The sequence below is a fragment of the Epargyreus clarus genome, unplaced genomic scaffold (genome assembly GCF_041222505.1).
Source record: "Epargyreus clarus isolate Ecla_fem2 unplaced genomic scaffold, WU_Ecla_fem_2.2 ptg000019l, whole genome shotgun sequence".
Lineage (NCBI taxonomy): Eukaryota > Metazoa > Arthropoda > Insecta > Lepidoptera > Hesperiidae > Epargyreus > Epargyreus clarus.
This window is the reverse complement of record NW_027332227.1, coordinates 4,250,234-4,270,528: the sequence shown is the minus strand read 5'-3', so window position 1 is coordinate 4,270,528 and position 20,295 is coordinate 4,250,234. Positions and strand designations below refer to the sequence as shown.

Here is a 20,295-nt window from a genome sequence, read left to right as displayed (position 1 = left end):
TATATTTTTTTCTTATTTACTTAGATAATGTGCCTATCTATGAATATCTTTATTTCTATCTATTGATATAATAAGAAAAGTAACATGGAACACGCTTTGTAAGAAGAGTAACTTAGTTTAAAGTATACAAAAATATACAAATGCAAAACTGAAATCGAAATTTATCATTTTTAGGGTTCCGTACCCAAAGGGTAAAAACGGAACCCTATTACTAAGATTTTGCTGTCTGTCCGTCTGTCACAGGGCTATATCTCCGGAACCGTAATAGATAGACACATGAAATATTTACAGAGGATGCACAACGGTTGTCGCTATAACAACAAATACTGAAAATAAAATATTAGTTATTTATTGGCCAAAATCGACCTCAAAACCCACTGTGTGAACAAGTAGAATACTTGTGCGATTTTGTAATTTAACGCGGAGTAAAAAGCACCAGTTTTCAGACGCCTGACTTTAGGTTCTTATTTTTTTTACTTTTTCATACCCACTACAAATTTACAAATATGTATAATATTATGTGATACTTGGGTGTATTTCTCGCTTGGATTCTACGCTGGTCTGCGTGTTTGTTAACTGTTTCTAATGCACGCATAAAATTCAATACTCCTTCACATATGTCAGGCGATCTGTTTATAATTCCAGGTGCGGGCTACATATCCCCAGAGCCGATGTACCCGGACCGCGGGGACGTGTCGGCGCCGGTCGGGCCGGCCGTCTCCAAGGTGTCGGGCAAGGAGACGCCGTTGTTGCGGCTCAGGAATGGAGCCCTGCAGGCCGGACTCAATGAGAGATTGGCGAGGGTTGTCACGCTAAGGAAGGTTGGTTATCGCTAATAGCATCTTGTCAACTAGTGTTTTGTGAGGTGGTCGGTCGTAGTAAAGTTAAAGACCATTTAACATCGTATTAATTATAGTTCCAGTAAATGTCCATTACCACATCCTTCATATCAAAAATTGCCACTACGTTTATAAAATCGAAATAGATGTAGCGGTGTGCCACCTAAAAAAATCTGTAGTGCAACGCTGCTTGTATTTTGTTTTGAAAATTGGTAAGGCTTCTGTCAATCAGTCATTTCAAATTAGTTTTCAAGGGTACTATCTATGACCGACTTTATATTCAAAATGTTCGAGTTGTTTATTCATGGTCTGCAGAAACTATTTAAACAAATCAGGTTGACTGCTTATCTTTTTCCAATTTCTATTACATAAAAAGAATAAAACATTTTGTTAAAGTTTCATCTGTCACGAAAACCTTGCAACAATACAGATATTTGTACAGCTTGTATTTGCAAATATTGCCGATAGAAAATTCGAATAAAATTCGCCATATTCATGTTCACGTAATTATAAGCAATATAAACGTAATATTGTATTTAAAAGCACCATGATGTTGCAATAGGTAGGAATCACGCTTGGACGCACTGGTCCTGATTGTAGTGCCCCCCTGCTTGGTCCCCGTTCGTGTGGAGCTAAAATATCTGTTATTGACCTCATTACGTTACCAACGACAAATTGACTAAACAAGGGCATGGCAATTGATTCAGTTATTGATTTAAAAATACAATGTTGGTAACTATGTACCTATAGTCCGCGTAAAACTGCTAGTCCTAGAACCTCCTTGAATTACAATAATAAATAACGTATAAAATACATAAATGTAACAATGACGAATTAATCTAAATGTACATTTACATTTACTTATTTTACTTACATCTCACCAATCTCTTTCTAATTTTCCTAAAGAAGTACCATTTCTAAAACCTCTGTAATGACGTAGACATTCAGCTCAAAACATCGCCGCTGCAGCGAAAAACATTTATGTTGAATTGTACATGCTGACGGTCTAACTGATAAATAAATTATACTTCACGTCTCTCACTTACCTTAAATTGCTATTTTTCTAATGTGACCAATTCATTACGTCTGTGTATTAGGAAGTGTGCCTCAAATATACCCAAAGAAGTTTAACTTCGGTAATGTTTATGCGTATTAGGAAGTGAAGAGAGCTACAGCGAAACTTGATGTACCAGCTAACGGTCTTGCTGTTACGAACTAATATATAAATTACACCTTAAATTTTTCCTCAATATACCCATAGAAGTTTCACTTCGCTAATGTTTATGCGTATTAGGAAGTGGAGAGCCAGCGCAAGACGTCGCCGCTGCAGCGCAACGTGGTGTACCCGCTGGCGATGCTGCTGCTGCTCGCGCTCACCACCATCACGGTGCTCATGGTGCTGCAGAACACCCTCGAGCTGCTCATCGGCATCAAGGCGCTGCCGCTTAGCACGAGGGTCAGTTGGTTTGTTTGTTTTATGGTATGTTGAAGGTGGTAGAACCCTTTGTGGTTCGACTCCGGCGGCACCACCGCCACACCTATTTCTACCTAATAACAGCAGTGTTAGGCGCTGCTCTGTTCCGGTTTGAAGGGTGTGGTAAGGGAGACAGATTTTTCCGAGGCGTTCCAGCTTAGTCCTCAGGGGTAGCGGCGCATCTGTGGCCGACCTCAGGTAGGAATATCGAAGTTGATTACAGATGTCCATGGGCGGCAGTAGCCACTTACCATCAGGTGGAATGCATGCTCGTCTGCTACTCCTATATTAAGTACATTAAAAAAAAAATGCTGAGGAGTGACGTCATCGTGTGGCGCTATCTTGTGGCGAATAAGTCCCTTAAGTAGTCTTGTTGCTTTGTTGGCGTATATTTTTTTAGGATTTGGGTGTTTAAGCATTCTTCGTTGTATAACTGATGTGTGGCACCAATAACACAGGGAATACTGTCTGAGCTATAAATGTTGAAATATATATTTTTAGTATCTCTTCTTGATACCCCTTAACCCAAAACTCCGCAGATTTTTACCGATAGGATAGACAAGTTTATGTGCTTTTGGAGTTGCATCACGAATTATCCCATCCATTTTCTTGCAGATATCTTTAAACAATTAGACAGAACTTCCGCTTTGTTTAAAAAGTATATGATTATCAACATTTATGTGAGTGTGCGTAAAATATTGGTAATATTGTTGCAGCAATTCACGCTGGGCATAGCGTCGCTGTCGAAGCTCGGTTGGGCGGGCGCGGCGTTAGAGGCGGTGCTGATCTTGTATCTACACGCGGCATCGTTGACGGGTCTGGCTGCGTTGAGGGTGTTACCACGTGCGCGAAGAACACCGCTCGCGAGGATCATAGCGCTGTGTGCGCTGCTGCTGGCGCACTCTACTGCACAGCCGCTGCTTGTCAAGATACTGGGTAGGTGTCGTCACGTCATTACCGTTAGTCATGCTTTGTCGGTATTGGGTGTTGATATTGGCATGCTGCATACGTTCCCATATGGCATGGACGTTGCTCTTCAAGATAGTGGGTGAGTGTGTTACCATGCTCTGTTGACACTGGCATGCTGAGCATGACGTCACAATCCAAGCTACAACGGTAACGGTCGAACACCGCTCGCGAGGATCATAGCGCTGTGTGCGCTGCTGCTGGCGCACTCTATTGCACAGCCACTGCTTGCCAAGATACTGGGTCAGGGTGATTCCGCGTTCTATTTGCTATATCCATGCTGGCATGCTGAGCAATTGTCAATCGTAAAGTTAGACTGGGACCGGCGTTAATCTTATGTCTACATGGCGTAACTAACTGGGCTCTTGAACTTACGATAGAGGCGCGCCTGCGGATCAGATTTGCAAGTAGGGCACATACTCAGATGTTACCTTTATTCATTTTGGTACATTTCATATAATATATAGATGACTTTGCGCTCAAATATTAAAAGTAAAGAAGTGAATAATTATTTAGTAACAATGGCATACTAGTTTCACTTTGATTGAACTGATGATAGTTAGTTGGTTCAGTTCACAAATAAAAACTTCATACTATCATATTATTAATTTTAAATATTATAACATATAATATTAATCTATACGACAGTTTCCCTTCCTTGAAAATGAAATCGATTACTTAAACCTCAATAGTGAACTGTTTTCATTCTTACATCAACAGGCATAACAAACTTCGACCTGCTCGGCGAGTTCGGTCGCATCGAGTGGCTCGGCAACTTCAGGCTGGTGTTGTTATACAACGCGATATTCGCGGCCACGGTGACACTGTGCCTCGTCAGCAAGTTCACGGCGAGTGTCCGCCGGGAGCTCTACAACAGGTTGGTGGAAAACGTCAACACGGTCGCTCACTGTGTCTCCTTCCTTAACAACTGACGCGTGACAAGGTGGCGGAGTAACTCGTGGGGGTAATGCATCACAGGTACTGATTGGGTGTGAATTAAATATGAGATATTAGTGTGTTGTCGATAGGCGTGGTCAAAAAGTGACGTAACAAACAGCGCCATCTATTACGCTAGAAATAGTGACGTGCCAGATACAATGAATGATGACACAAAGGAACTGCATTTTTAGATTTTAATAGATCTTACATTATTGTTTTTTTTTAATTCATCCAAAATTAAATATCTAAAATTTATTAATTTTTATAATATATTCATTATAAGTAGACATACATTAATTTCGTTTCCATATTCACGGATAAAATAACATAACATTAATGATTCGAATTATGGTTTATGACGCTGATATTTTTTTAATAATTTGGCACATCACTATCGGGAACTATATGGCGCTATGTATTATACGAATATCAGTATCGTATTCGTATCATTAATAATTAATTATTAATACGAATAACTCACGGCTCATGAGCTACTTCGCTACTGTCATACGGTTACGGAAAATAAGGATGGGAACTGTTCTTTGAAGTGATATTAATGTATTGTGTGCTCTTGAATGTTGTAGATAGGCCTACAAAACCTGTATGTATTGTGGTTCTACATTGAACACAGCATTTTCACTATTACTTACATTATAAATAACAAATAAATTGTACCAAGTTTTAAATATTTAAATATAAATAATAGAGATCATGAAATAATAAAAAATAGTAAAATAGATAGTAAATAACATAATAATCTAGTACTGAGCCAACAAGGCTCGAATAGAGAAATCCCTCAAAAATACATAACATAGTATAATTTGTAATTCAGCATTTTAATGTAGTAATGTACCTTGCATTTATTTTTAAATTGATTCCTATTTTATATTTGGATTTTAATTAATGATATTTTATTGAAAATGACAATTAATGTAGTTCTCGAGGAAAGATGCAGAAAAATAATTAATGAATTTGTTTTGATTTTATAACCAATGAGACTGAATTTGTTAACTAATTACGATTTATGTCCGAGATTATTTATTTTATTGTACGATAATCTGTATTGTATTCGGTTATTTAAATTAATTTGATTATAATTATTTAGTTAGATTATAAATATGTGAGATATGTGTTACAACTTACCGCCATGAGTGAGAGTTTATGAGTGATGTTAATATGTTAAGAATATAAAATGCTACATACTGGTACTTTGATAATCTCATTTATCTCTGCGTGGCGTGGGTTAATGGTATGTTAAAATATATGATGATATTGAAGAAAAGGCAAAAGACATCGGAAGACTGTTATTAGAATATAAATTGTACATTAAATTCTTTGCTCAATGTCACAGTTGTACCTGCAATGGCGATACGATATGAGATTGTTTTGTGTTGTGAAATATAAATAAAGACGTGTGTATACTTATGAGCACACGTATGAAGTTATGCTTCTTTGGCGTCATTTTTTTTATGTATTAGATAAATTTGAATTCAGCTAACGACCATGGAACGAAATTAAATACTACAAATAGATTATGTGTTACATCGGCACCTAACTTCGACCCATGTTAAAATAAGTTATGATGTGTTTTCTAAAATACGTCAAAAGAAGTATAACTTCAAAAAATTGCTGAGGCTACTTGATGAATACTCTAGTCTACGTGGATCTCGTGGTTGTTGCAGGTGGAACACCTATTTAAGTCCTGAGCTTTGATATAATTTTAAGGAAACAATCCACGGAAAGTATCGTTGCCATCATCACTAACGCACATGTCTGCACTAATTCTCACAGATCATAATTGCAGTGTATTATTTAAATGAAAATTATGTGTTCCCTTTACAATTTACCTTTCACATCAACTCACTAATGTATATTAATTGTTAACAGATATAATATATAGTAGTAATAAAGTAATTTTCTGATTAAATATTATGTAATTGAAGTGTGCCACAATTTTACTTGTTGACTCAATAATTAATTTTAATGAATATTATTTTTAAATAGATATGTTTTATGAAATGCGTCAATAATATTATTACGGAATTATTCTCTTTGTAGTTTTGAATTTACGCTGATGTAGTGGTCGTGAATATCTGTTAGAATGTTTCGAAAATGTGCTTAGTGTTGTAATCGAGAAGCCTGCGGTGCTACAGATAATGTTACAAAAGATTATTCGAACTGAATGTATCAGAATGATTAATATTTTTCATAGGTACTTAGCGCAGTTAAAATAGGATTTTGTTTACATATAAGCCTTGTGTGAATTTTCAATGATGTAGTTTAGTAAATATTTGGTGTGTGAATTTTATACATTTTGTATTATCTTGTACCAAACGTTGAGATTGCATTTGAAAATAATATATGAAAAAATCGAAACAGTTTTTTATTTATTTTACCCATGTACATATGACGAATAATTGTATCGTGGCTCATTATATAGAATTCAATTGTGGTATATGGATTTGTTTTGGTAGATATGGACTATCTTGAACATTATTTGAAGTGGCGCAAGTATCAGAAACTTTTAGAGAACACAATAGTTACATTTTATCAGTATTGTATTTCTTATTTTGCATGTATTTTTGCACCACACATTTATCCATTTTGCTTTAAAATTCATCTGCTTTTGAATCATTGCTTTCTTTGATTTCGAGTATGTAACACATTTTAGTGTAGTTAGTATTCAGTCTCATTAGGTTGATTTTATATATAATTTCTTAGTACTATCCTTTTTTAATTTTTCCATTCTAAATTTTTTCTTTTACCAGATTCAAATGGATGACAGATGTGTTTACCATATCTGAAGATAATCCCAAGAATATAACTCCTATTGCAAATCGTGTATCAGCAGAAAGGACTGTTATGGATAAGGTGGATCAAAGTGAAGAAGTAACAGAACACCTGAAGTCTGATTGAGTTGACCCCTTAATTTAGTTTCGTGTACATATTTATAATTTTATTGAAGTTCCTATATAAGTATATTATTTTCTATTTTACTATCATACACATATTTTTTTTTACACTTTGTTTTCATATGTTGATACCAAAACTGAAGTGTAAGTGAATATTTCATTAATTCTTACTAAGAGTGAATGTGCAGAATAAACCCTTGGAAATGTTTTTAAGTAAACCTGCATATAACTATCATATATTATAAATTGAATCAAAATTATTTATCTCTTTGCATGATACATGTTTTAATTATTTTGAGTTTCGATTTGGAGGTTAACGAGAGCAAATGGTTGGGACCGGACCTTTTCTCCTGCATAACACCATAGGGAGAAAGAAGTGACTGAAAATCAGCACTGCACAGGATCACAATCTTTGTCAGCAAAAGCTGAGCCACTTCCTTTTGCCCAGTATTAATTTTAAGTTATGTTGTAATGTGTATTCTTTTTTATTTTAACGGGAATAAATGTTTATTATTATTGATTTTAGCATGATAATGAGACTCCATTTTACTGCTACCAAAAGAAGTGCTATAAAGAAATTTTTGTTCACCACATAATAACATATTTATTTTGTTGTTGAAAAGTAACAAAAGGGCTTATTAATGGTCTTAAATATTGTCGCCACTATATAATATGAAATTATACAGATGCCACTTTTTTGGGCATTGTTCTGATATGTTCAGTTTAGCAATCATATTAGTGAGTCATTGTAATATTTATACAAACTCTTTTCATCTTTGCTCAATCCAATATTGACCATGAGATTCCTTCAAGTACTGAGAATACATGAAAATAGGATACATTCTTCAATATATTTTGTTATGTATTATAATTGTGATAAGGAAATTGTAGTTGGACCATTTGTAATTCTTCTTTTTACAATCTGTGATCCTTATTTTATATGAAAATATTGATGTATATGTTTACAATTCTAATTTAAATAATGTAAGAATCAAATAAAATGTGTAAAATAGTTCATAATTTGTAAATATTGTAAACAGATCTTATCTTTTTATGAATCAATGAATTAATTATGAAATATTAAATAAATAAAAACAAATATTACTCTTCAACTGTTTTATTCTCATTGGATTCTGATGGTGAGATTATCATAAAGTGTTTGCCACATCTGCGAGACAGCGCTTTTAGGATCAGGTTACGGGCATTGTTTCTTATAACTTCCAGGCTTTGATTGCTGTTCAGTCCAAGAATGAACCCCAGGTTAATCACTTCATGCACACTTCTGACTTGTGAGGGACTCTCTGCTCCACTCGTCAGAATTATATTTCTGGACTTTCCAATAGCATGGTATGTGTGGGCTGTACTAATTATGTTTTTTCTAGCCGTCGAATCTTTGATAGCTGGTGAATACATTAGTTCAAAACACATGCCACGATCTGCTGCTTGTCTGTACAATTTTCGACTAATTTTAAACGGCGTCTTAGACTCTGGTTCAAATGTAACGACATCGACATCTAAAGTACTACACGCAAACTGAAAAGCTTGTAAAGTTTTTGGCAAAACGGCAAAGATATCATATTTTTTAATATTTTCAGACTGATTTATTTTATGTGCAACACTTGTATCTGAAAATTCTAGTGTCAGTCTTTGCAAAATATTGAGTTTACAATTCTCTTTTACATCTTGTGGTATTTCAATAGGTGCCGGTATTAAATCTTTTTTGTCTTTGTTGTTTTGATCACTCTTTTTCTTCTTCTTCTTAGGCTCGTCACTGGCATCTTCCACGAATGTGTTAATTGCTACCGTATTAAAACCATACTTTTCTATTAGACTAAGTTTGTTTAGATCAAAAGTTCTATTCAGTGATAAATCACAAAAACCGTAATTTTGGAATGCCATATTATTTATAATAGGTTATCTTTCGAAATGTGAGTATAATATAAAATCACATTTACTATTACGTCACTTTAGAATTATTGTTACTGAATCTTTAAGTGCCAACATAAAATTCTGAGAAAATACACAAACACGTAAATTTAATAATATTTACTTGTGTAACGTGAACATCCATGGACCATGCCGAAAGTGGAAAATTATGACTTGACAATCTTGACATTGACAACGTTGACATCTACACCAATAAAAACTCCCTCTATGCCACAGACTATCAATACCATAACGGAGCCGTATTTCTAGTTCTTATCAAAATGTACTGAGTAATATTTTTTTATTTTTAATTTAAGTTATTGTTTACTGAATTTCTCCCAAATGCAATAATAAACTTTTTTGTAGAAGCTAAATTATGTTGGAATGAATTATTTTATTATTGACGTAGTAAGTTTACAGTGCATTCATGACTTTGACATTTTCGTTCAGAAATGTTGGAATCGACTGTGTGAACTTAGATATCGATTCAAACGATTTTAACACTAAAATCGATTAGAGCTTAGGTTCTAATCGTACTAAACTATTATTTATTGCCTGTTCGAAAAAAAAAACAAAGTTATCAAATAGGCAAATGTCATGTAAAAGGGTTGATATAATAAATTGATTTATTTTATTATCGTAATGGTTTTTCAGATTGTTATATCAGGAGAGTCACAATGCGAAAAATTTGCACAAGTCTGCTTAATAGCTGATTATCTTGCTCAAAATCTCCCTAACTTTTGTTATAGACGAATAGAAAAACCAGTTCTAGAATGGAAGGTAATGGTATCGACATTTTATAACAGTTAATGCTACCTGCTTTTATGTAAATAATGCAATACTTATAATATATATTTTTTAAATCATCTACATTTACAATAACATTTTTTCACCAAGTGGTAAAGTTGATTTTATTGATTGACTTTAAAAATAATAATGATAAATACAGATCAGAATACAAGAATAGATGAGAAGAATAATATGAGTTCTAATTACAATTTCCTAATATTACGATACTATTTTATCTTTAATGCTCAAATTGCAGACATGGCTATGCAAAATAAATCAAAAATATAACTGGCATCACGTTGGCTCACTTCTTATTTGGAAAGAGTTGTTAATGGAGGGAAGCAAAGCATATTATATTGGAGGGGCACCAGACTTTTTTGATTATTGTTATTCTTATTATAAGTTTGATACTTTTCTTGTAAGTGAAAGATTTCAAGGATTGGTAAAAAACTTTGCACAGTTACAAAAAAAGCAGAAGCGAGATCAACAAGTAAAGTATTTAGAGACAGAACCAAATTATGAAATCGATACTCTGAAAAAAAGGTTTATTGCTTGCATATCTGGTGCTGCACATCCTCTAACTATGCATTTAATATCTGGTCTCTTAGATACTTCTTACGGACAAAAAGGATTTTCAAAAATCTACATTCATGACAAACAAGAAAACTTGTCATTTTTAGAATTCGTAGAGCGCGAATGTAATTATATTGGAACAAATAATCCAACTAAAGTCGTGAAATGTGTAGAAAAGCTTGGCATGTCGCTTACAAATTCAGATCTTTTGATAGTGTTGGAGCATGTGCCCTTTAAGTATGTTAAAACTATTATTTAAATACATAGGCAAGCTTTTTATAGTATTATAATATGCTTAAATTGATTTAATTTATTTTTAGCAAGGACTTATCAATCGGAGGTTGGCTTTACAAAAATACGAAATTGATGGAGAATTTAGCTTTTATGATCAATGCTTCTGCATCACCAAAGATAAGAATAATTATACCTAATCTTGGACCAGCTTGTTTTAACGCTACTGTACTCAAAAATTCTGTAACGAATATAAAGAAAAGCAATATCGTTGTTTCAACCTCAGATTTGGGATTAGAAATAGCGTCTACTGTCGCAAAAATTGCAGAAGTGCCAATGAGAAATATGTTCTGTCCTCCAGTATGGGGTTTTGTGGGAATAAATCATCTGGTAGATATTAGGACAACTATACACAAATACAACTATTTTGATGCTCTAAACAGATTTGCTAGGGTCCGAAACTCTACTCTTTGTATTGGTAAATTGACTCCTGAAATGCGAACTATGGAATATTTGATGTATTTTGATGAAAGTTTATGGTTGACGATAGCAGAAAAAAATGTTAGTACCAGTTTATATCATACTTAGGAAAATAACATCATGTTTGTTACCGATACCTGAAATTAATTATATTAAATTTTATTATCTACATTCAGGATAAAAACAGCAGACGAGATATGAGTAAAGCAATTGCACTTATAAATGTTGTTAAATTATGGTTTTTTGATTCAGATCCGAATCAAATAATATCATTAGGAATTCAGTGCGATGGTGAGACAAATAAGTAATATTTATAAATATTGAAACATCTTTAATATCTCCTTTGATATAATTTTATCTTTTACATTTTTACAGGTTCCTATGGACTTAGTTTCGATGGATTTTTTTCTCAACCAGCCCATTTTGTAGGTGGAGAATGGAAAATAGCAAATACATTTTTAATGCCAAGAGATCCTCAAATAAATATCCTATACTTAGAAGAAATGGCAAGACTTTGTATGCAACTGGGGAAACATGATTTACCACATAATTTATCAGCAGAGTAAATGGAGATCCGATAATTTTATTTTGATATTAACGTAAACATCGATTCACAACTATCGACGATATATTATTATTGATATCATGTTATTCGATTTTGGAATATCGATTTCCACACCAGTTTCAAAACGTTGAGCGATTTGTAAACAGGTACGGCACTAGTGCCTGTCGAGCCGTCGTGTAGATCGTAGTGAATGTATTCTCTTGTTTTGCGGAGAAATGTTATGACGTGCAGTAGCTGTCTTTGTTTCAATAACATTCGACTACTTTTACACGAAAGTTGTAGTTAAAAATAATGTAATAGATCGCGTAGTATTGTTACGCGAGCTTATTGCAATGAATTTTTCCAAAGTATGATCGTGCCAATAGGATATAGCATAGTTAGGTGTTCATATTGGTTAAGTTTAGTGAATGTTGTGCCAATAATGAGATAGTGGAGTGTTGTGATGTGGTTGTGGGACATGTGGGGCGTGCTGTGGACCGTGGAAGCCCTGGCGCAGGTGTTGGTGCTGGCGACGCCTCTGGAACCGGAGACGCAGGCCCCGAGAGGTGAGAGGACCTTGCCTCCTACGCCGTCTGCTTGCTAACCCTGCATGCGCTACCTTGATACGATCCCGCCTCGCGCTTAATATTTGTAATGAACTTATCCAATGTTTACACGTAAAAAAACAACTTTGTTAAAGTTACTTGTTATTTAAAACTTTTGGAAAGAAATGTAAAAGTTGTGTTAATAAATATTGTTTTATTTTAATCGTTTTTCTTTTTATTGAAAAAAGTATGAAAATAATATCCAAAGTTTCAAACATAAGTGATGGAATAATTAATTAAGTTAGCATGCCAAAAAAGTTAATTTACAAAGTATGTACTTATAACTTAAACTTTTACTGTTGTGTGTAGATTGGTGTCTGGGTAACTTAATTATTGGGTAACTTAATATATTATTTTTGTATTGCTATATAATCACAATTATACTTTAACCAGTGATTTCTCAATATGTATGTATTTTGTTATGGTTGCAATGACTGCTGATTATGATTATTCAGTTATTTGTGATATAATAAAGGTGTAATAACGCTGAAATAATCTGTTTGAAAATTAAAAACCTCTTAATTTTGGATGCAATAGAGATAACATGCCCAGGTGTACAAAAAGTTTATATTTTCCCATAGATTAGTATATTTTCCATATAAGTTTATGTTGCCAATATTGTACTTTGAGTTTCATCATCCGGGACCTTTTTGGCACTTCATACAGTATTAATTAATAACATTTTTAAGTTTGGAAAAAAAAAGCTTTGTGAATATTTTGCATATAAATCATGTTTAAGTTTACATTATGAATTAGTTATTCATCTTTACCTTCAAAAATATGTCCCTCTCAAAATAAGAGTTTATTACATAAAGTTATTTTGGTACTTGCTAGTATGCCACGGTTTTAAATAATATTGAGAAGAAAAATTGCTGCTTTGTTAACTTTGTGTAGAAGAGTCCACAGTTACTTTTGTTGAATAGTTGTTGTTGAATACCATAGTTGAATGTTATTTTCAATTTTAAGTTTTTAATGTTGCCTAGTTTTACTAGAGAGGTTTAAATTCTACTGTATTTATAATAGAAAAATTGAGGTTTTTTTAATTATTATTAGTAAAACTTGATGCCAAAAGTAAAATAGGGTTGATAAACTAAAGAGAAATACGTTGTTAACTGTTACGACTAAGCCACTTTATACAAATAAATCAATGAATCTAATTCTTTGAGATAAGATAAAATTTAGATTTTTATTTTATGCATGCACAAATTCCGCACATTCTTTATGGTTTATTTCATTATAAATGATAATATTTTTATGTAAGCGATCTAGAGAAGAGATGTAATTTATCATGCTGAAAAAAGTTTCAATTAGTACAAAATTCAGAAGTTATGGTTTTTCATAAAAAATACTGTACATTCATACAAAATACTTAAAAAGACTGCCTAATGCCTATGATTTCCAAGCAAAAATTTTCTAAATTCACATAGTCATTTCATTGGGATGTCAATATATTTATAGCCACATACACAGTTCAACCAATTTGGACTGGATTTTCGTATTAAAATATATTTATTTTTCACAAAGACTCACTTAGGTATCTTTTTATGCCTGAATCATTTAGTGTTCTTCTGTAAAAAGTCGTCGCGCGGGCTTATATTTCGCCGACGTCGAGGGTTACAATACAATATTTGATTACAGTGTTTATTCTCGTTTTACCTTTCAATACAAATGAGACCTATTTTGTAGTTCACAAGTGTTTATAAGTGATACAATAAAATAATGAATTTAATATAAAGTAGAACACAAATTGTCTATAAATGCAGAATAATCTAGGTTGTTTGTACATATGTACGATACGACGATATGTACGATTCATTTGATATAGTCAGAGCGGACTAGCAGTTTTACGCGGACTATAATAAAAAACTTTAATTTCTCGAGTGCAATATAATTATTATGCTACATACTACGTTACGCTTCCGACACGAGGCTTCAACATCACAATTTTATAATAAATAAAGATCGAAATAAAAATAAGTACGTGTTTTATAATATCCATTTAGTTTTTCAAGTTTATGTACAAGTATTTCTTCAGTAGCTAAGAGTTTGCGAAAACTATCGAAATTGAAGGGAAATGTACTGGCCTTCTGACTTTCCGAACGACCTTCCTTTGTGGAGTCAGTTACGTTAAATGTTATTCTTTACTATATTAAAAGTCGCTGACCCTGAAAAACGATTAGAAGGAAGAAGGATGGAACAATTATTATATGAGTTTAGTTCATAACTATTTTATATCATTCGGTTATTTTTTAATTTAATAACTACCGTATTTCGTATCGTCTTTGTCAATGAACTGCAGTCGTTTACTAGAGGAGAATTACTATAGCATGGAAAAATATACGTTTTTTTGAAAACTATAATTACAAATCTGGAAAGATGCGCCTAATATACTCGTAATATGTTAAAAACACTAGGATTTAATACGTAGGTTATACATAGGAAACACTTTTAATACATAGGTTTTTGGTACAATTATAAAAAAAACATAGAATTTTATTGTGGGTAATATTTTACAATAAAAAGAAAGAATAATTCCCCTGACCCACTCGTAGACATCTTATATTTTAAAATTTATTATAATATTATTACCGACAGAAATAGATATCAGTAAACCAGTTAAAATTAGTGTAACCATCTACCTGCATGTCTGCCTAATGACCGTCGATCACTTTACTTGACGCGGGGCGGCCGCAAATCCTACAAATTGCTTTAAGAGTCGATAATCCAGCCGAAGGGCCGAGTCCCGACGTACCGAAGCTCCCTCGCGCACATTAGTTCCCGCTACGCTCTGGAATGTTCTCATTTTCTTTTAATCGGACCACATTGAGTATTTTCGGATTTCAATTTGTTCCGGTATCGTTAAGAAAATCGTTTAGTTATTGCGGTCGGATTGCGTGGGTCTCGGAACGGACATAATTTGTGTAAGGAACGTACGCTGCTGAATTGCTCCAATTAAAGTAACTGCGCTTCGTTATATTTACGTCAAAACTAGTGATGTACGTGCTATTGATATTTTGAGAATGAAAATAGATTTAAATCAATGGTATTGTGTCATTAACATTATTAAAGCTAAATTTAAAATTTATAGAAGGTAAAAAATGATTGATTATTACTAATAACACGTAGATAGATGTTAGATGTTGAAATAATTTGTTAAAATACCACCACGCCTCTAAAGATACAATTATGAATAAAGTACATATTTACTTATTAACTACTTAAAATTTAGAAAAAAATAGACTAGAAAACTAGTTTTATGATTTCATAAACGTTTTAGGTGCGGTGGTTTAATAAAAGCTTTTCAAGCGTTTATTTAACTTCATTTTCTATAAAGTTTTATATATTCCCATCTCATATGTCGCGTGTCACGACTCGGGAAAGACGTGTTTCCGCCGCGCAACTCCATTAATGAATGTTACATGCGGCGCGCAGATCGCACGTCCGGCGTCAGATGAAATGCGGGTAGTTGTAATTAATCTCTTTGTGCGTCACTCAGGATTAAACCCGAGTTGATGTGATCCGAAAGGTGTTGTTTAATAAATGTCACGGGGCAACCGCTAATTAAGCGTCCTCATGCTCTCCTCTTTTGTTCGGCCGTTGTGTTCCGTTTTTGGCTAATTTTGCTGCGTAAAAGAGTCTGCAATTAAATTAACGTTATGAATATTTCATAATTAAAGTACTTCTAAGGTTAAGGTCTAATAATAATAAAGGGGATCAACGAAATAACTCAAATATTATTTATTCCTTACAGTACAGAATACTAAGAGAAGGCTGCCTTTTTTAAATGAATTACCCAGTAGGTTATTTTTATTTTTACTCAGAATCCATTCTTACGAGTTATGTATGATTACCTATATAGATGGATATTTAAAATTACTTTCATGTTTATAAATCACCGTACCAAGAAATCTAACGCTATTAGGTATTAAGAATGAGTTATTGAACATTATCTATAAATGGTGTCTATTAGTATTGATTGTTGCATTTTAATAACGTGAAAGCATTAACTTTCTACACGTTATAGAATAGTTGCATGCCTTTAGTGATCTGAAAGTATAAGCAGTAGCAAAAATAAAACTTACCATACATTTCTTTTATTCAAAATCGATGCCTTGACTCCTTTGAGCATTTTTGTTATTTCTTATACTTTCCGATTTGTCCATCCAAGGCCACCAGAAAATATCTCCTAGTATACCTAGTGAATTGTAAAGTATTTAACAAGTTTCTTAATTATTGTACGGCGTACGAATACGGCGATGCGGCGACGGCGCGGCGGAGGCGCTCGCTCCGATGATCGCGGGACACATCAGTTGCATAACAAACAAGCGGGCGTTGCGTCCGGCTAACGGGACTGTGGCGCGAGCAGGGAGACCGACACGAGTCACCATCACATGTACACCGCGATTCACTCAACAATACGATCGCATCTCAGAGGAACTCTAATCGGTCATGCCGTTAAACCGATTTCGCCTAACGCAATTTTTGGAGTTGACCTCACGAATCTTCCCCGTTTCGTCATTTCTCATCACGAAATATGACTCGCACATAAACGCCTGTGTTTGGTCTGTTCGTGCGATCATGATCGAGACCGTGACTGATCGACTCAACCCTGACTGACGCGAAGTCGATTGCTTTATTATTAAAAAAACGCAACGCCAGTTCAAACGTTTAATGCACTTTGGTAAACGATTATTAAATCCTTGGTCTGGTCAGCGTTACGTGTATTTATGTAATTGATTCGTACGCATCGAATGAGGTAGGCGCTGACCGCAATTCCTGTTTTCTGCCCCTGCGTTCACTGAACTGGTTTGCAAGTGCAATGGCAAATTTATATTTGCTAATGCTAATGACTGTAATTGCCACTGAATTTACATGACTAAAGCAAGCCAATTACAATTTCTATTATGAGAAAAAAAGATTTACTACAAATAGGTATCTGTAATTATGTGATACCTACAGCTATTGACTTCAGTAAGTAAGCTTTTGGCTTAGGTAGGTGTAGTTTGTACAAAGTAACGTCCATTAAATAATGTGGGGTGATTTTAGAAATTTTCCGACATACACTTGATGACATTTCCTTGGTCCCTAATCTCTGTGAGTAATCTCCGTAATGTTTATGTGAGATGTAGAGATTATTAAAAAAACATATTTTTAATTAAACATCAATCTATGCTTGACTGACTTGGATTTACTTTGGGAAAAAAATTAAGAAGAGACCAATTTTACACTGTAGTGCGAAAAATAGGTGATATTTGCAGAGATACTCTTTGCTCTACATCAGATTGAGTGACATTTGGCTCGACCCCTCCCCTTTTAAATCTCTCACGTAATTGATGCCCCTAACCGCGTTATTTCATAAAGGACCAATAAATGCATTTTAAAAGCACGCCTAAAACCCTGATAAATAGAACAGCAGTACGGTGTGCAAGTGTTTGCTTTTTTTGCGAGTCTATACTTTTTGCTGGCCTCTCGCCCGGCGCTCGATCGTCAGTACATATTTATTACTCATGCAACGGTAAAGCTGCTGGTTCTATTGCAGCTTACGGATGTTGAAAAAATGTTACAGTGCATTTGCGAAATTATACGGAATCACGTGACTTGGTTCCCTAAGACATATGGTAATAGTGAGCACGGTTAGTTAGGATAAACTGGATTATTATGCATAAGCTAGCTCCAGCACCATGCCTGTGTGCTCCGTCCTTATCTATGACTGAAAACAATTATGTTGCATTAATCTGGCTTGAGATAACCTAGATAACGTTCTCATGGCCTACTATTGTATTATAATGAAAGCTAAATATTATCATTAAAGCTATGGCCGGCGAGAACGCCTGTAATTAATTTCTGCAGTCTAAAGAGCTTAGCGAGTGTTTAAAAAGAGAGCAAAAGAATGGTCAAATATTTAAATTGAATCGGTGAACAAATAATGGTAGCAGTCGAATAGTCACAATCCGAGGAATCGTTATAAATGTCATCGCAATATAAAGAAATCAGCAACTTGTTTGATGTCGACTCGCTTTTGTTCCTTTTAACGAGCTCCCTGCCAACCGTGAACCGAGTGTTGGATCCAGCGCTTCTACGACCGAAGTCAGAAGCCAACTTCGTAGAACAAAAAGTTATAGGTATTTTTTTCTAAAAATGTTCCTATTGGAAGCAATTTTATAGTAGTTCTATTAAAGGTATTCAATTAGTTTCCTACTTTAATGTTTCCCCTATTAACCATCAAAGTTCAAGGGCGTCTTGACTCAGACCGGGCATGGCGAGTGGTGACGTCAAAATGTCAGGTGGACATTACATTTAAATGGAATATAATAAATAAAAGTAAGTCAACTGTGCTGGTTAAGTGCGATTAGTAGACATACTAATCCAAAAATCTTTTTCTTATTGGAGACCCGTGCTCATAAAAACAACTTTAATGAGGTGACGGTAAGCAATCGTATTGTTCCAAATGAAATATTCTCAAGCACTGACGTCATTTCAGTCGATTAAAGTAAATGTACTTACGCGCAACACTACAGCAATAGGAAGATATATCTAAATATATATAACTCAAAGGTGACTGACTGACATAGTGATCTATCAACGCACAGCAAACCACTGGACGGATCGGGCTGAAATTTGGCATGCAGGTAGATGTTATGACGTAGGCATCCGCTAAGAAAGGATTTTTATCAATTCTACCCCCAAGGGGATGTGAAAATAGGGCATGAAAATATTACTTCGTAACGCGAGCGAAGCCGCGGGCAAATCATTCATAAACTATTTGAATATTATGTGTATTATTGCGAATCACATTTCATTGACCCTAAATATATTGCGCGTAAAAGCGGTATTATGAAACGCGGAAATTGTAATTATTAATTTAATTTCAATGGAGCTTGTTAACTAACGCAATTTTCTTGTTTATTTAGGAGCAATAATAAATTGAAGGGCTACGGACAGGGATTTACTAAATGATTATTAAATACCTCATAATCATTCTTAGTAGTACTAATTACATTTTATTGATATAATTTTACCTTACATTTTCGAAATTTTCGTCTCTTTTAATCAAATTAAGATCTGGTCTCTGGTGCTGTGAGTGGTTTATATTACATGGAAAGGAATTCTTCACAACATTACACTGGGAATAGAGCATATTCTTATAAATAGTAACGAAGGTGAAGGTGGTAGAACCCTTTGAAGTTCGACTCCGGAGGCGTCACTGCCATAACTCTTTTGCTTAATAAAGCAGTATTCAGCACTTTTGTGTTGTGTTTGAAGGATATGGAAAGACAGACATACATATCGGAGAAGTTCCAGCTTAATCCCCAGGGGTAAATACCTTTGTGGCGAACTTCAGGACTCTTATCTGGAGTTGATGACACATGTCCTTGGCTTAAAAACTTACCATCGTATGGACTGCATGCTTGTTTGGCATTATTAATATGTGACAAAAATACATATAAAACACACATAAGCGACTGCGTTCCTGAGGCTCAAACGCCATTAACTAGTAATCACTAACTTACCGTAAGTAGAACAACAATCGTCGGATCTAACGTGAACTTTTTTCTGCATTCAAGTAAATCTTGATAGGTTCCACGTGTGGGTAAAGAGCATAATGGGATTACAACACGATTATCAATGATGAGAACGTTGCGACAGCTCGTTGTCAGCTATTGAGCTGGCCTCGGCCCGACTTGACACTATTGTGCGAAGCTTCGACTGTGGATATAGAAGTATCTATACAAATAAAAAATAAAATTGAAATGTCTGCTGATGATGTAGAAATAGTGCCATTTTCTAAGCTCGTCAGGTCCATAAAGGTTACAATCTCCACAATTATACTTAAAAGTGAATTATGGAATCAATTTTTGAAACGATGGAGTTTTATTTTTTGTTAATTTTAATAGACTTTTTATAGAATAAGAGATATTTGAAGGGAATAAAGAATATACAGGCAGATCTATGAGTATAAAATCAATACATGCGTGAACACAGACATTTTGGCGTTACATCATACCTTTGATTGATT

General features: G+C 34.3%; 4 protein-coding genes across 4 annotated transcripts in view; 3 read left to right on the top strand and 1 right to left on the bottom strand.

Moving 5' to 3' along the window:
• lili (LMBR1-like protein lilipod) overlaps positions 1-7,369 on the top strand; it is a 32,130-nt gene extending 24,761 nt beyond the window's left edge. The window contains exons 6-10 of the mRNA XM_073083248.1: positions 646-821; positions 2,134-2,295; positions 3,030-3,249; positions 4,000-4,156; positions 6,987-7,369. Of these exons, the coding sequence (XP_072939349.1) occupies positions 646-821; positions 2,134-2,295; positions 3,030-3,249; positions 4,000-4,156; positions 6,987-7,134 (863 nt within the window). The 3' untranslated portion in view covers positions 7,135-7,369. The remainder of the gene's footprint in view (positions 1-645; positions 822-2,133; positions 2,296-3,029; positions 3,250-3,999; positions 4,157-6,986) is intronic.
• A 670-nt stretch (positions 7,370-8,039) lies between these two features.
• Positions 8,040-9,230, bottom strand: Rpp30 (ribonuclease P protein subunit Rpp30). The gene has a single exon (XM_073083250.1). The coding sequence runs from the start codon at positions 9,027-9,029 to the stop codon at positions 8,232-8,234; it is 798 nt and encodes a 265-aa protein (XP_072939351.1). The 5' UTR covers positions 9,030-9,230; the 3' UTR covers positions 8,040-8,231.
• Positions 9,231-9,634: 404 nt separating this feature from the next.
• LOC140750232 (putative malate dehydrogenase 1B) lies at positions 9,635-12,441 on the top strand. Its single transcript, XM_073083660.1, has 5 exons — positions 9,635-9,836; positions 10,102-10,655; positions 10,739-11,210; positions 11,306-11,420; positions 11,505-12,441. Exons 1-5 carry the CDS (start codon positions 9,699-9,701, stop codon positions 11,693-11,695), a joined length of 1,470 nt encoding a protein of 489 aa, XP_072939761.1. The 5' UTR covers positions 9,635-9,698; the 3' UTR covers positions 11,696-12,441.
• LOC140750233 (uncharacterized) overlaps positions 12,098-20,295 on the top strand; it is a 297,068-nt gene continuing 288,870 nt past the window's right edge. Inside the window, exon 1 of the mRNA XM_073083661.1 lies at positions 12,098-12,239. Within this exon, the coding sequence (XP_072939762.1) occupies positions 12,137-12,239 (103 nt within the window). The 5' untranslated portion in view covers positions 12,098-12,136. The remainder of the gene's footprint in view (positions 12,240-20,295) is intronic.

Excerpts from the sequence above, each read along its gene's own strand:
- Rpp30 (XM_073083250.1), bottom strand. The coding sequence starts at position 9,029 with ATGGCATTCCAAAATTACGGTTTTTGTGATTTATCACTGAATAGAACT.
- LOC140750232 (XM_073083660.1), top strand. The coding sequence starts at position 9,699 with ATGGTTTTTCAGATTGTTATATCAGGAGAGTCACAATGCGAAAAATTT. Across the intron at positions 11,211-11,305 it reads TGACGATAGCAGAAAAAAAT|GATAAAAACAGCAGACGAGA; the intron begins GTTAGTACCAGT and ends ATCTACATTCAG. Across the intron at positions 11,421-11,504 it reads ATTAGGAATTCAGTGCGATG|GTTCCTATGGACTTAGTTTC; the intron begins GTGAGACAAATA and ends ACATTTTTACAG.